Genomic DNA, 16,485 nt, shown 5'->3' with positions numbered 1-16,485 from the left:
ATATCAGAGTTAATATCTTAATAATTCAAACTGACAAGCCTATTAAGGGAGCAGAGGTCACTCAGGACACCCTAGTATAGCGGCTTCTCTATACTAAAAACCTAATAAAATCCATTCTCCGAACACAACAATACCATTCCAATTGGCTTTTAAGTGGTGACATAAAGATGATAAAATCCCAATAAACAACAGCGCAGTTGCTGATAGGTGGATGACACCACGCCAGATCGATAACGAGGTTTCAGCTACAAAATAGGAATAAATCGGTGCGTTCGATATTGCACAATTCGGCGAAACAAGAAGCAAGTATGTGAAGCTGAAATAGAAATGTGCCCGATGCCTTTAACAGAAATCCTAGTGAGGATTTTGGAGCAAGTTAGGTAAATTGTTCATGTCAAGTGCTAAAAACGGTCGTGATAGATTTTGCTCGCTTGTGGACCACCTTTACACCAATAGCACCCTGTATCGATTTCCTGTTAAAGAGGATGCTTCGGCCCGACGTTGTTGTAAAATCATTGGCTTTGAAAGCATAACAACGGCTTCAGTGGCACGTGCGTTGTACACCTGGGATTCTGCTCCGCGCATGCTTGTAGCTATCTTCTGATTAAACACCCTCAGATACCTTGCAGGTGTTTTGGAATCTTCGAGACTCTACTTTGCATACAGACTGATATGAAAGATATTTCGAAGATCACATACGCTTTTCTTTGGACGAACTGGGTTTTCCTTTAAATGACATTGTCCTAAAGGGAACTGGATATTATTGTCTCCTCATTTAAGAACATCTAAATGGATTTTACAGACAGTCTAATATCATGCCTGAAGAAGAAGATCTGGGTTCTCAATACACTTGTCACGATGGGTAAGATTTTTATCAACCTCTAGAAGATTTCTTATCTATAGTTTTTTATCATATCGTTATACACCGTTAATGTATTGCTAAACTCTAAATAACAAATTTCATATAAGGCTATGTACAGAATGATATCCGCATGTTGTTTCTGCAACATTTTACATGTATATGACGTGCATGGGTTGTTTTTACTATTTGACTATTCAATCTATTGTAACTATGCGTTTTTGTATTCGATACATTACCAAAAGTCAAAAGTTGTTTTTAATTTTTCGCTCCACTATAATTCCTAGTGGTCATTTTGAAATATAGTATTATCAACTTTTAAACTGATTTTTAATATGATTAATGCTTGATAATGCCGATACATTTCTTCTTTATGGTTTGCCCTCATTTTTAAGTTGGTCCAAAACGACATTAAAACAATTCACTAATTTCACTCCGTTTCTTAATACTATTCTTCACTCGTCTATTCCTAGCTATTTCTTCTCTATTCTGCTTCTCTAATCTTTTCCTTTTTGTCCTAAAAAAGGGAGATCTTCATGAAATCTGAAATGTACTATGTTTAAGAATTGAAATGCATTCAGTCGGAATTGCGAGGGTGCGAATATCAACTGGACCATGTAAATTCAATGAAGCGCGCTAGTTGGCATTGTTGGGGATATTAGGGGAACTGAACATTTAAGATTTAATGAAGTTTTGTAAAAGGTCAAAGAAAAAACATTACGGCTAACACGGCTATATCTGTCAAATACGGACTAGCGAGACAAGCCGGATCTGCTGTTATAAACAACAAGAGAAAGAAATCAGAAAATGACATATATCTATTTGTATTAAGATATATAATAAACATACGTTGTAAATATTGCACTTTTATCATGAACAGTTCGAGAGAATAACCTTAAGCTCTAATAACATTGTATTATACTCACTTACCCTTTGTTATGTAACGACAGTCACGCTTCTTTGGTCAGGGCCGTTACCAAGGAGACTAACATTATAAAACCGAGGTCAAAGCGATTCCGCAAATAAATTTGACACCATTTACTGACAACTAAATTGACCTAAACTTGTTAGTGAATTCTATTTGTGCATGAATATTCTATTAGTAGCATGCACCTTGGTTTACAGAATTCCTGTGGAAACAAGAATTTATTCACATCTCCTCGGGTTTTTTTGTCATCTAAACATGTTAATAAAGGAAATATTGATTTACATCCCATGATTTAAGATATTTCGTTCTTTCTTGTTTGGGGCAGAGTTTGTTAAATGTCTACAATAGTAGATAGGGAAACTGTTATGACAGTGTAACACTTGCGCATTGATATACAATTGAAACAATTAGTTTGTTTCATTTATAACCAACTGTCACTGCAATTATAAAGCCTTTTTTCCAGAATTAGAATTTTGTTGATATTTACTGTGTTAAGGTTTATAATATTGGAAATCCGTATATATTTCATGTGATGTCTATTCTTAGTTGAAATTGATTCAAACCAAATGTCGTTGTGAGTTTTATTTCTGAAAAATACTTTCGTAAAATGGTGTAGTGCTATGATATTGAACAGTGCTAAAGGAAAGATGGACTAACTTTCATTTTAGGTGACCGTGAAACATTGTAGTGGTGATGTTATTTTTATTTAATCTAGTAGAAATGATATACCAAATCATTTATTGTAATCGCGGACAAAACATTTTAAATACATGTATATGTAATAAAGAATTGGAGAAATGAAATGTGTGCCTTAAGAATTCCACTATAGTACTGGCGTTTCGCATAGTACCTTGGAACGAAAGAAACAAGGAGCCGCAAAGCTTGGCATTATCCCCCGCGCCCAGTTGTGTATGAAAGCTCAAACATAAAATAAATAAAGCTCATTGTAACTAAGAGTTTAAATTTTGATATTGTCATCCATGTAGGTTTAACTATTTGAACAGAGCTTAGCATTGTCCTTGAATAAATTCATACAACAATATATCCGCTCTCCAGTAACATGACATTTAAAAGTAACAGAAAAAGTATCGAAAATGAAAGGTTCCCATTAGCAAAAGGCACAACTAGAGCACTAGCCTAACATGTACAGAAAGTTGAATGGTTTCGATTATAGCCCGGAATAGAAAAGAAACTTTAATAATATGGTATTTTTTAATAAATTTCCATGGTAACAGAAAAAGTATTGAAAATGGAAGGTTCCCATTAGAAAAAGGCACAACTAGAGCACTAGCCTAACATGTACAGAAAGTTTCGTGTAGCCAAGTTGAACGGTTTTCGAGTTATAGCCCGGAATAGAAAGGAAACTTTAATAATATAGTATTTTTGAATAAGTTTCCATGGTAACAGAAAAAGTATCGAAAATGAAAGGTTCCCATTAGCAAAAGGCACAACTAGAGCACTAGCCTAACATGTACAGAAAGTTTCGTGTAGCCAAGTTGAACGGTTTTCGAGTTATAGCCCGGAATAGAAAGGAAACTTTAATAATATGGTATTTTTTAATAAGTTTCCATGGTAACAGAAAAAAGTATTGAAAATGAAAGGTTCCCATTAGAAAAAGGCACAACTAGAGCACTAGCCTAACATGTACAGAAAGTTTCGTGTAGCCAAGTTGAACGGTTTTCGAGTTATAGCCCGGAATAGAAAGGAAACTTTAATAATATGGTATTTTTGAATAAGTTTCCATGGTAACAGAAAAAGTATCGAAAATGAAAGGTTCCCATTAGCAAAAGGCACAACTAGAGCACTAGCCTAACATGTACAGAAAGTTTCGTGTAGCCAAGTTGAACGGTTTAGGAGTTATAGCCCGGAAACGATACTCGGACGGACGGACGGACGCACGCACGGACGGACGGACGGACAGAGCCCAAATCAATATCCCCCGCTAACGCGTTTCGCGGGGGATAATTAAAGCTGCTAAATTTAACATACATATATATTTGATACATAAATACTACCTACATCAGAAGGTGACAGTGATGTTCCGAGGGGTGACACTAGGCACTGTCACCCTCTAATGCAGGTAGTATTTATTTTATTATACCGAAAGCCTGTAAACAAAAAATATTTATCAAATATTTACAATCTATTGAAACATTTTAGGCCTACTTAGTTAAAATTCGAAAACTCACCGTTGGCAGTAAAATCACAAATCAGATTCTACTCAATAGCGCTTATCAGGCCTACCATTGCATTGTGAAAAATTACTCACAAAAACATTCAGTAAAATATTATTGTTGTTTTGTCTCATGCGCTTGTTAAAATCTTAAAGTTTTTGTAAATCTCAATGAATTTTTGTTTCGTCCCGTCGTCTGTTTACAACATTAGCAACGTCATGAAGACGCTTGTGTGTCTTCCGTTCACCTAATCACCGACGGAATTAATAAAACCAGCATATAGCACTTAGACGGTAAGCGAAGAGGTGTAAACGGAAAGCTCCGTACTTGATTTGAAAAAGAGATATTGATAAACAGACTAATTTGACAAAACTACATATTGTATTTCTTAATAGCGCCAAGTAAATTTTGAAGCGTCGCTTCATAAAACAAAGATGGCGTCGAAAAGAAAAAAACGGGTGCGCATCTCAAGATTTCGGGCGGTTTTCTAAATATTTTACACTGTCAAAATACACTATCACCTGTTGCTAGGGGTTGCTACGAACTTGTCTATTGTCTCCTATTGTTATAATGCTAACTGCCGTGTGAAAGTGTGAAATACCAAATATCTCTCGACCAATCAGAATACAGGATTTTCACTTGAGGTATAATAAATATATATATCCGCCTTCTACAATCAACTTTAGATTAACCCAACACGTTAGCAAGCTAACTTCCGTTTCCGTTCATCCGTTCTGGTTTTTACATAAAATAACCTTGACGTGAAATTTGATATTTACCGATGCTTTTAATGAAACCATTCTATTATTACTGACTTTCTACTTAAGTAGCTTTATAGATAAATCAATCCAACACGTATTGTGTGTGGATAATATTGACATATCACCGTATTCAAATCTACAGCGTGTGAATCCGTCGGTATCAAGTTCTTCACTATTACTGAGCAGTTTATATATCTACTATACACTATTGACATGCAGACGTCGACAAACACATTTGTTTTGATAAATCCATTTAGAAAATCAAACATGGACTGCGGGTAAAACAATGACTGTCCAAAGTTTGACCTCGACGGGTTAGTTGGACCATGAAGACTACCTGACGAGAGAACTCTAGTTGTGTGACCTCGGCATGTGACACGTGTCCTCACAGGGGACTTTACTAATAAACCAAATAGTTGCAAAGTACAAACAAAATCAATTATAAACGATCATCCAATCTTCTATCTTATCAATAATGCAGACTATAAGGTATAATGCAATCGAGTGGTTGATCTGTATGTTGGACATATGATTCTGTAGCTAAAATAGGTACGATAGCTTAAATCAAATCATATTGATGGAGTTACATGCAAGCGGGATGCTTATTAATAGGATCGCTGTATAATCATACCCTGGCCCAGTTTTTATATATTATTCTCTTGTAAAAATTATCTATTGAGATCATAAGAATAACTTTTACAACTTTTTCTATATTCTTTATTACAACATTTTTCTCCTTTATGGATTCCATACATACTGAGTATATGTGTAATGGCAATGGTCTGTTCTCGCGGTCTTTTGTTTATGGTAATAATGCGTAAACTGTCAATAAAAAGTTCATCTGATGTTTCCTAACCATGTCGATGACACTTCGATTTGTTTAAGGTCCAGTTTCCAATCATTTAATTTAAGTAATTTATGTTTCTTGTCAACCAGCAAAATCTAATATATCACAAGAAAATTAATGAAAAAAAAATCGTAACAGAACATACATCATTATATTATCAGGCATTGTATAGAAGTCATGGACGTTATATAATGTGTACATATCAATGTATAATGATTGGGGAAAACAAGCGTACTTATGCCTGAAAATAGAACAAAACTAGTCAAAGGATTAGTGGTGTGCTGATAAGCAATATTTATCAATAAAGTGTTCCGTAATAATGTTACCACACGAACTATAGAAAACGGGGAATAATTACAACAATCTGGAATACGATACCTGCCATGTGTCTGTACAGTCAAAGCTGAATGTCTACTGTTTGTAGAAGATCGAGGACTTGTATGTTACTACATAAAATATTCATACTATTGGGTGATTAAGGATGGTCAATAGCAGGTCTCGAGAAGGGCAACTAGACACCTAACAAACCATGGGGATAATTACAAAAGGACTTCACCTATTGAATCGTACTGATGCTTTGATAATAATGCATGTACTCTAAACGAATAAATTGCAGCACGTGCGCCTATACCACCGTCATCTGTCACTATACCACCGTCATATGTCACTATACCACCGTCTTATGTCACTATACCACCGTCATATGTCACTATTCCACCGTCTTATGTCACTAAACCACCGTCATATGTCACTATACCACCGTCATATGTCACTATACCACCGTCATCTGTCACTATACCACCGTCATATGTCACTATACCACCGTCATCTGTCACTATACCACCGTCATATGTCACTATACCACCGTCTTATGTCACTATACCACCGTCTTATGTCACTATACCACCGTCTTATGTCACTATACCACCGTCTTATGTCACTATACCACCGTCTTATGTTACTATACCACTGCCTTATGTCACTATACCACCATACCACCGTCTTATGTCACTATACCACCGCCTTATGTCACTATACCACCGTCTTATGTCACTATACCACCGCCTTATGTCACTATACCATTGTTTCATGTCACTATATCACCGTCTTATGTCACTATACCACCGCCTTATGTCACTATACCACCGTCTCATGTCACTATACCACCGTCTATGTCACTATATCACCGTCTTATGTCACTATACCACCGCCTTATGTCACTATACCACCGTCTCATGTCACTATACCACCATCTTATGTCACTATACCACCGTCATATGTCACTATACCACCGTCAGATGTCACTTTACCACCGTCATATGTCACTATATCACCGTCATATGTCACTATACCACCGTCATCTGTCACTATACCACCGTCTTATGTCACTATACCACCGTCCAATGTCACTATACCACCTTCGTATGTCACTATACCACCGTCATATGTCACTATACTACCGTCATATGTCACTATACCACCGTCATATGTCACTATAACACTGTCTTATGTTACTATACCACCGTCCAATGTCACTTTACCACCGCCTTATGTCACTACACCACATTCTTATGCTCTATACCACCGTCATATGTCACTAAACCACAAGAAATTATGAGAGATACTTTTCATGTTTCTATGTTATCTTTTATGTTATAAAAACGTCATATCATTATTAGATACTCGACTTTCGCCTCTTGCAGTATGTGTTGTGATCGTTTCCTGATTCAGAAACAATATATTAAATAACCGTATACATAACCTATTGCCAATAAGACATCTATTAATGAAGTCTTCAATATCCTCTTTATATGTGTAGTTTGTTTTTTACATTTTGTCCTGTTTCAATATGTATGTGTACCTTATTTTCTATAGAAAACGCTTGCTGTGATATCCGCACCCTCCATTTCAGTCTATATACAGGTGCATGGCATATTGGTTCAATTAATATGTCCCATTATACCTACATGGACGATAATTTGTTATAAAGCTATCGAATACTGACTGTACTAAATTAATAGTCTATGACTGCTATAGTAGTTTTATTGCTCTTGTGAATATTTATGTTATTCTCTCCCAATAATAACCCTTATCACAACAATATATTCAATTAACACAATTTCAATGAACCGTCTCTTTTCATAATTGAGAGAAGTATAGATGCTAAATCTGAAATCCTTTCCCAATTGTCATGACATAATGACACAAATACATTTCCCATTGTGACCATAGGAAAACAAGCCCATAAAACAATGGAAGGAGGTCCTGTGTTTATTGATAATCGATAATTACTATTCCGTCCTGGAACCTGTGTCTACATTTAAGCACTACCAGCAAACAGCCGGATGTAGTTTCCTTTTCCGGTCCTACTTGATAGATCTTACTTTGATTGTGAAGCTTAATGGTGGTGAAAAGACATCATCTCACACTCCATACACCATAATACGCTGACAAATGTCAATACCTGATAGACACTTCAACGCCTTATATTTCAGCATATTAAATGTCTGTCTTCATATCGGTACATACGAACTTAACACAAATTTAAAATAGATAGAGTTATCGGACAAAGTGGCGTTATGTTATACAATGATACAGAAACTGGAAGAACAGTTTACCGTATTAGCCCATTATCAGTTTACAGTGTGAACAATCAAAGCCAATACAGCAAAGTTAAATATGCATTTCATTATTCTAGTATCCAGTTTAATTCTTACCTTCCATTATGTTACTATATCTCTTGCCCTGCAGGTAGGGCGTTAGAACTATATCTCTGCAATGTAAAACACATATTTGAGTAACTGAGGACATTTTACATAGATCAATAACATTACATATTCAAAACAACCCATATCTACCAAATATAGGGATATTCAGATTCAAAATAATCCATGGCCTACTAAAAAATCACTTCTGTATAATTCTATATATTTACATATGTCCCTATGTAGTCAACGGGAGGGGAGTTGCGTTCAAATTAGCGTAAACGCAATGACGTATGAATACAAACGCAGTGCAGGTTCGGACTACTTCTAGTTCACGCTTCGATAAGATTTTGCGTCATAAGTTGACGGATTTTAAAATAACAATAAAGTGTTTTTATTAGATACAATTAAATATGTATTTGACATCAAAACAAAACATGCGTTCAAGTATTGTAACGGTAATAAACTACAAAATGAATCGCTGGTCATGGCTACAACCGGGGGCTTTCCTAAGGAATGTTCGGGGAATCCCATAGTTACGTCAGTTGTACATGTGTGTACGGTCACTTATCTCACCTAAATATACAGAACATCTGATTGTCGGTGAACAATTCTGGGAGCGTCTAAGCGAACAATAGATTAACAGATCATATACAGGTCCAGAAAAAAAACATAACAGGTAGCCTATCCGAAACAGTATCATCAGCTTAAATGGGGGCGTCTTGGCACACACGCAAACACTTGTCTATCCTCCGTACAATAAAATAAAAGTCATGGCTATGAAGAATTTAGTCTAAATCGCGTTCTTAGACCAATACATAAATGACAAACATTTAGCAGCTCAACGGTCATACCATCAATAGGCTATATTGAATATGTCTGTATCCCATTGCGTTCATACCACCTTTAACGCAATCAAAACACTGTTCAATCTCTATGTATTATTTTTCCTTTTTCAACACAAAATGACAATTGATGTTTTATCTAATTGCTTACTTAATGGGAATGAGTTTGTTAAATCGACAAATTATTTGGTTAACTAATTGGTCAATTACATTCAATTAGTTTAAATATATCACCACGGTATAGTTATGAGATAAAGAAGTTCTCCAACGCGTGACTGTGATCTAAACTCACGTTAGTTAATTTTCAAACTTTGAAATGGCACTCGCTAAAGTTCGTGTCTTTTCTAAAAATTGAAAATTAACTTACTCAAGTTTGAGGAACCTCTATTTACCTAACGCAAATTGCGAACGATATCATGTGAAGTTTTTTTTATATCTATCATTAGTTTAAATATATCACCACGGTATAGTTATGAGATAAAGAAGTTCTCCAACGCGTGACTGTGATCTAAACTCACGTTAGTTAATTTTCAAACTTTGAAATGGCACTCGCTTAAGTTCGTGTCTTTTCTAAAAATTGAAAATTAACTTACTCAAGTTTGAGGAACCTCTATTTACCTAACGCAAATTGCGAACGATATCATGTGAAGTTTTTTTTATATCTATCATTCGAAAGGATTAACAAACCCAGACCACTGTTGTGACCACAACATCACCACTCTGTTATTCGTAATACGTAACTGAATTGCATCCCTTTGTTTACTCAATCGTGTTTTAATTGTATTTGGAGAAATCAATCAGACATGATATTAAAACATGCTCTACAACTCCAATCATAAACATGTTTTGTGGTGACACTTTCATCATATTCAGAAGCTAAATCCGGTATTACAATAGATATCATAGTCAATCAAGCTCTAGTTCCATCCCATGTTGATGACAAATTTGTGCAAATTACCTTCTCAGTATTATGTCTGTTTGTCTGATATGAATATCTGCCCACAATCACTTTTACATCACCTTAACACTCAACAAAGAATGTAACGAAATAGCATCATGAATTCACAAAATCACTCTACTTCTATATACTTTGTATCGCACACTTTTGATGCTCTGTTGATATTGTGATCTGTTATATATCACTAACAGTGGTTTGTTTTGTACGGTTTCAGTAATAGCAGCGGGAAATACCACAGAAACTCCCAAAGTAAGTAAATGTTTGCAATAATCATAAGAGATGAACAAAAATAATTTTCGCGAGGATAATATTTTCCCGAATTAGCGGGACATCGAAACTGTCTCAAAGTGAGATCTTCAAATTAACAATACTCATTTGAAAACTATTCCCTCCTGACCTAGATAGTAAAATGAGTAAAAACGAAATTCAATTATTTTCGTTTAAAGTGAAACTAAATAAAAAAATATTATTCTTTCTAAGTTTGCCATCAATATTATTTTTAACTCCGGTTCATTTATTTGGACTTTGTATAGTCATCTTAACCATGCTATCTTTTAACAGAATCCGAGACTCATTGAAGGAAATATGACTGCCTATGTAGTCTCATTGATTTAGTTTTACCATTCTGACTTAATTTTAGAGAAGCTTTTATCTTGCATATATCTTATCCAACCGTCACAACTTCATAAGAGACTGTTTTCTTTCTACAGCTCTCTATCTTTATTGATCTACAATCAATTCTGATCTCTTAAAACTAGCCTTAGCAAGCTAATCGGTTTTCATCGGGAAATCTTGCAGGCTTGTTCAGCAATAATCAAACAGGGAAAATCGGAAAATGATATAAAGTACAATGCAATAAAAGGAGATTCAGAGACACTGAAGGCAGAGTAACCGTCTCCGGCCTCCTGGTTGTGAACATTAAGCCAGCCAAAGCAGGCAGTGTTTAACCTTGGCTGACCCATACACCAAAGTGGGGTCGAAACCAGACCAAGGTTCGCTCACAGACGTTCAGTTGGTCTACTGAATTTTACATGAGTGGTTTATGATTAGTTGCGTGCCGAAGTTCGCCTTTCGGATTCAGGTAGAAATGCTTACGGTTGCATCCTATATGGTATTGTATACATTCTGTTTATCTTGGCTTAATTCATTCAACATAATATATTGTACTTTACAACAGGGCAGTAAACCTACTGGAGAGTCGGGACGTGTGAACGAATCTATAATCATAAGCTCTAATGTAATAATAAAACGATACAACGCCAAAAGTAGACTGACAGTCCAAAATTATATAATTTGACGGTCCAAAATAAGATAATGTGGCATTTCAAAATGATAAAACGTGACATTCCAAATTAATAAAACGTGGCAGTCCAAAATGATAAAATATGCCTGTCCAAATTAATAAAATGTGGCTGTCCAAAATGATAAAATATGCCTGTCCAAATTAATAAAACGTGGCAGTCCAAAATGATAAAATATGCCTGTCCAAATTAATAAAATGTGGCTGTCCAAATTAATAAAACGTGGCAGTCCAAAATGATAAAATATGCCTGTCCAAATCAATAAAATGTGGCTGTCCAAAATGATAAAATATGCCTGTCCAAATTAATAAAACGTGGCAGTCCAAAATGATAAAATATGCCTGTCCAAATCAATAAAATGTGGCTGCCCAAAAACATAAAATGTATGCACATAAAGCATTTTTCGTTTTTCTCTAAGACCTTGATGTATCCCTTTTGAAAACGTTGAGAAACTATCAGTCAGATGAACAAAGGCTTTATCTGTTGAAATGTAATATAAGAGTAGCAATGATTTATAATGTAATACACGGATTGCGGTAAATAGATAGGAGTCTGTAACCCTAGAGAGCAGTCACTGTAAAATTCATCCCAATGATTGGAGATACACTAATCCTCTGCCAGGAGTCCATTTTCCACATTATGAATATTGGATGCCGTATGCTTTGATTCCAAAACAATTTATTGTTGTACGACATGCAACAATTTCCGTTAAGCATCCATATAGACATGAGGTTGAACATGTGATCCTTTACCACAGGACTGGATAGCTTTGATCATTAAGCCTTTATATTCAGCTACAGTTAAACAGGTTGTTCCTCTACATCGTAATGTTCTGACAAAGAATACTATATAGTAGCATTTACCTAACTGGAATCAAGCAAACATATAGTTAGAAACGTTTCTTTTCGTAGATAATAAATCTTTTATCTTTTATTTTAATTAGATTGTAAACGAAACATTTAAAGGAACTGAATATATCCACCTCATTAGAGAAACTATTAGACAACTTAATCATGCCAAAATATATAAAAAAAAATATGATCTACACATTATCTCTCTATTGTCGCGTTATAAAAGTTAATACGAATTCCAAAATACAAAAGACTTTGTGCATTAAAATATTGTCAAATTTTCCATGATTATCCCCCCTTGGCAGTATCCTAATGAACGTTGTTACAATGTCGCACTGTCACTTCATGGAACTTTCCCCACTGCTTCATCTAAATGTTTGTTTCATATTGTTTACGTAAAAACGATATAATTAATCCTGTATCTCTGCTTGTTATTTTCAGGACAATTCCCAATTTCTGACGGATGAGATGATAACAGGTCTGTGTATGGGATTCGGGTTCATCGTCGGTCTCATCACATTCATCTGTATAATTTGGTGTTTATGCTGCGGGAATGGATGTCGAAAGTCGAATGAGAAAAAGGGTCGAGTTGGTCCGTCGCCTTCTCCAGGTCGAACAGCCCCAAGTACCAGATCGACAACTGCGAACACATACTCGACGGGGGGACGATCTCAGTCCAGGAGGAGCTAGTTATAGTTAAACCGGAAGTCGCGATATTGGACGTGTCACAAGCACAGGTGCTACAGGTTGTTACAGAATGAGTTTGTTATATAGTGATGTATACGATTAATTAGAATGGTTTTATATTAGAAGGTATCGTTGTGGACTAAAGCGTCAGAGAGTTGTTGTGGTTTGTATTTTGAGAGGACATTCCCTCGACAGGGCATTTGAAGGTCTGTTCAGACAACAAAGATGTGATAAACTAGACAAAAGTATTTCAGAAGTAGATTCTATTCACTAATAATTGTACACATTACAGTTATGTTATATAATAATGTATTATATGTATATTCACAGTTTTCGATCTAATTTATGATATTCTGAGATTTTCCATGATGATATTCCATAATCCCGTCTACGTTTGTTATTAAGAGCGCAGCTCTCTGCACTCAGTACCCCTTGGACTTTGAAATTGTGTCCCGCGGGAAAAGTCTCGCGCCTCCATGTAGGCAGCCATGTTTTAATTCTCGTTATCAGCACGACGAGATTTGAAATTTCTGTACTAGACTAAATGTGTTATCAGTATACGCTTTAAAATTTCTGTAAGTAGTTTTAATTTACACATGTACAAGAACAACACAATAAATGTAGTTGTCCAATATGTACTGTGTATGTTCTCAAGCGCACGGCACCGTCAGCAGTGACGTCACAAAACCTGACGCCAAAGATGACGGCACAGATTCGCGCGTATTTTTGATAGCATGGCATGTTGCCAAGTTTTCTCTGCATCTGATAAAAACAAGATTGAAGTACGTGTATATTGAACTATTCCATTTGGATTGTTTTGAATTCTTTCTAACTATCGATAGTATTTGTATGTCAGTGAAATATTCTATTGTTAGTCTCATAGAAAAATATAGACAATATAAAGTTATAATGTTATAATCTTTTACATGTAGCTGCGCTCATCTGAGGCTTTGCCTTAAATTCATATTATTTTATTAATAATTCATTGTTTCGGTTGAAATATTATCGATATCTCTGGCTGAACAACGAGGACAAAAGAAAATCCAAGAGTAAAATGAAATAACTTTAAGCATACGACAAACTTTGCTGATACCTTACGTCTATGCGTTTAATGTTTAAAATGTGAAAAAGACCAATGCTTAAAAATAACTATATACTCAGAACCCACGCAATACTGAATATCCACGCAATGCTCAAAACCTGCGCAATACTCACAATCTAAACAGTACTGAAAACTCAACACAAACAACACAATACTCAAAACCTACTGAAAACAAACGCTGTTCCCAAAACCTACGCACTACCCAAAACCTACTCAATACCCAAAACCTACGCAATACTCAAAACCCATGCAATGCTTAAAATGTCCATACAATTCTGAAACCCAAGCAATACTCACAAACCACGAGATTCTCACATACAACGCAAAACTCGCAAAACTCACAAACCACGAGATTCTCACAAACCACACAATGCTTACAACCCACGCAATATTCAGAAACCATACAAAAATCACCAACAAAATACCCACAAACACCACAGTTCCGAAAACAAGTAAATATCAATCACAATACATATTGCGCATTAAATAATGCTCGACACAATTAGTATCGCGCAACTCAGATACGCACTTTGCATTAGTTATAAATCTGCATGGATATATAATCCTAAAAGATGTGATTTTATGTCATTCTTTAGCTACCTCACATCAACCACATTGAAACTATAACATACGTAGTTGTAGCTTCGTCAGAATCAAAAATAAACTTTCCCGCAATCAAAATAGTAGTAGGAATTTTTAGATATGATAGGTATCATACAACTTTATGTAAGACGTTTAACGTTATCTATCACGGTGATCTAATGTCAGAGTCAAAGTGTTTTACTTGATTCGTGCTCAGAATTGTCGGGAAATTACTTCTGAAGGTTTTTAAAAGCTCGTGAAATACGCGAAATCCAATGGTTTGTGTAATAGAGTATGTATTGCACACACAATAATAGGTTATAGACGTGAATTAGACAATGATTGCATATAAACTAGATACAGTGTTTAGAGATTTACGAAAGACGTGTATATTGATAAATAGATATAGATTATACTTGTATTATTTAGATTTTATTCCTGGTAACAATACATATATATATACAAATGAAGTGAAATAAATTTTGATAAGGTATAACAGTATAGTTTAGTTTTAGAAAATTTATATAGAAGATATTCCTAAGTAATGCCACTACCAGATGTTATATTATTGTATGGATAGTAATTCAATTTTTCAAGAAGTATAATAATAAAAAATGAGAACACAGCAACTATGAAGGAATTGCCTTCAGTCACAAGATACAGACCATTAAGTCCATGTCACTTGATTACGTTTATTATCTCTATTGTTTTTTTTATATCATTTATACCATGTTTATATTCACTTTGTATGTTGTTGTCTTTCCCCCCATTTAACAATTTATATATATGGACCTAATAATGTTTTTACCTATCATACTGTTACAGGTATTCTCCGGAGTACTAACCCGTCACGGCACTATACTGTAAAGCTACAGATGTGTCGTAAAATATTCACAACAGATATGTATGATATGGAATTTCCTACCATACACGCACGTTTTACTCAATAATTGTATGCCCCGGGGATAGCTGTGGTGTCAGAAACGGTATAGGATGCTAGTCATCAGTCGATGATCATTGATTAATGTTCTGTAACTATAGCAGGTAAACATATCCAAATCAAATCATTGGAAGTTCAAGCAGGGCCATTTTGTCTTTCGAAATACCTGATAAACAATGTCATATACGATCGCTGAGAAGGAATATTACAATTGATGATAAAAATGGGATACGCATTGTGATTTGAACAAATTATCAACAACATGGACGATTATTAACTTGAATTGTTTAATAGGGAGTATGTTCTTGAGAAATAATAAATTGTTTTTGACAGATCGCCATGGTATGTTTAGTAATGACATTGTCTAAATTATCAGTTGCGTAACTATAGATAGAGAAGAAATTTGTCAAACCGTTTAACTTTATGATTTCGTTGATGTATTCTTTTCTTCTAAATTGGACTCGATACAGTAGTTATTTTCCAACTTAATGAATATAGACATCATTTGTTATTAAAATGTGATATGGTGACGTTGTACTGTTTTGAGCTATACCAAACAAGTTTTTATTTGTAAATCATTCATATAAGATGAATAATTGTCAATCAAACGTTTGTGCATTTAGATCAAATCATGCAAATAAAAGAGTATTTAAACTGTTTATACTTGTTTCTTATCAATTTAACATTAACCATTATTGTTGTTTATGTGTCAGATGTATTCTAGAAATATTATTTACTTCTTTTACAAGAATAAACTTTTTTTTGAAAAATTACTAGCGAATTACCTTGATATCGCTTTTTTTTCTCATGAAGATTTTTTATTTTATATGAAATGTTACCATATTATATTTAACAAACCCACACAATATCTTCAATGACGTCTTCAAAATACCCAGCCTTATTATATTATTGTGCTCTGTTAATTCTGTGGATACCTTCTTCTAA

General features: G+C 34.8%; 1 protein-coding gene across 1 annotated transcript; it reads left to right on the top strand.

The window, feature by feature from the left end:
• The first annotated feature begins 297 nt into the window (after window positions 1–297).
• On the top strand, window positions 298–16,199 carry LOC138319058 (uncharacterized). The gene is made up of 3 exons (XM_069261959.1): window positions 298–862; window positions 10,292–10,326; window positions 12,671–16,199. Exons 1-3 carry the CDS (start codon window positions 790–792, stop codon window positions 12,917–12,919), a joined length of 357 nt encoding a protein of 118 aa, XP_069118060.1. The 5' UTR covers window positions 298–789; the 3' UTR covers window positions 12,920–16,199.
• The last annotated feature ends 286 nt before the right edge of the window (window positions 16,200–16,485 follow it).

The sequence above is a fragment of the Argopecten irradians genome, chromosome 3 (assembly GCF_041381155.1).
Source record: "Argopecten irradians isolate NY chromosome 3, Ai_NY, whole genome shotgun sequence".
Lineage (NCBI taxonomy): Eukaryota > Metazoa > Mollusca > Bivalvia > Pectinida > Pectinidae > Argopecten > Argopecten irradians.
This window is presented reverse-complemented; position numbering and strand designations above follow the sequence as displayed.

Excerpts from the sequence above, each read along its gene's own strand:
- LOC138319058 (XM_069261959.1), top strand. The coding sequence starts at position 790 with ATGGATTTTACAGACAGTCTAATATCATGCCTGAAGAAGAAGATCTGG. Across the intron at positions 863-10,291 it reads CAATACACTTGTCACGATGG|TAATAGCAGCGGGAAATACC; the intron begins GTAAGATTTTTA and ends GTACGGTTTCAG. Across the intron at positions 10,327-12,670 it reads ATACCACAGAAACTCCCAAA|GACAATTCCCAATTTCTGAC; the intron begins GTAAGTAAATGT and ends TGTTATTTTCAG.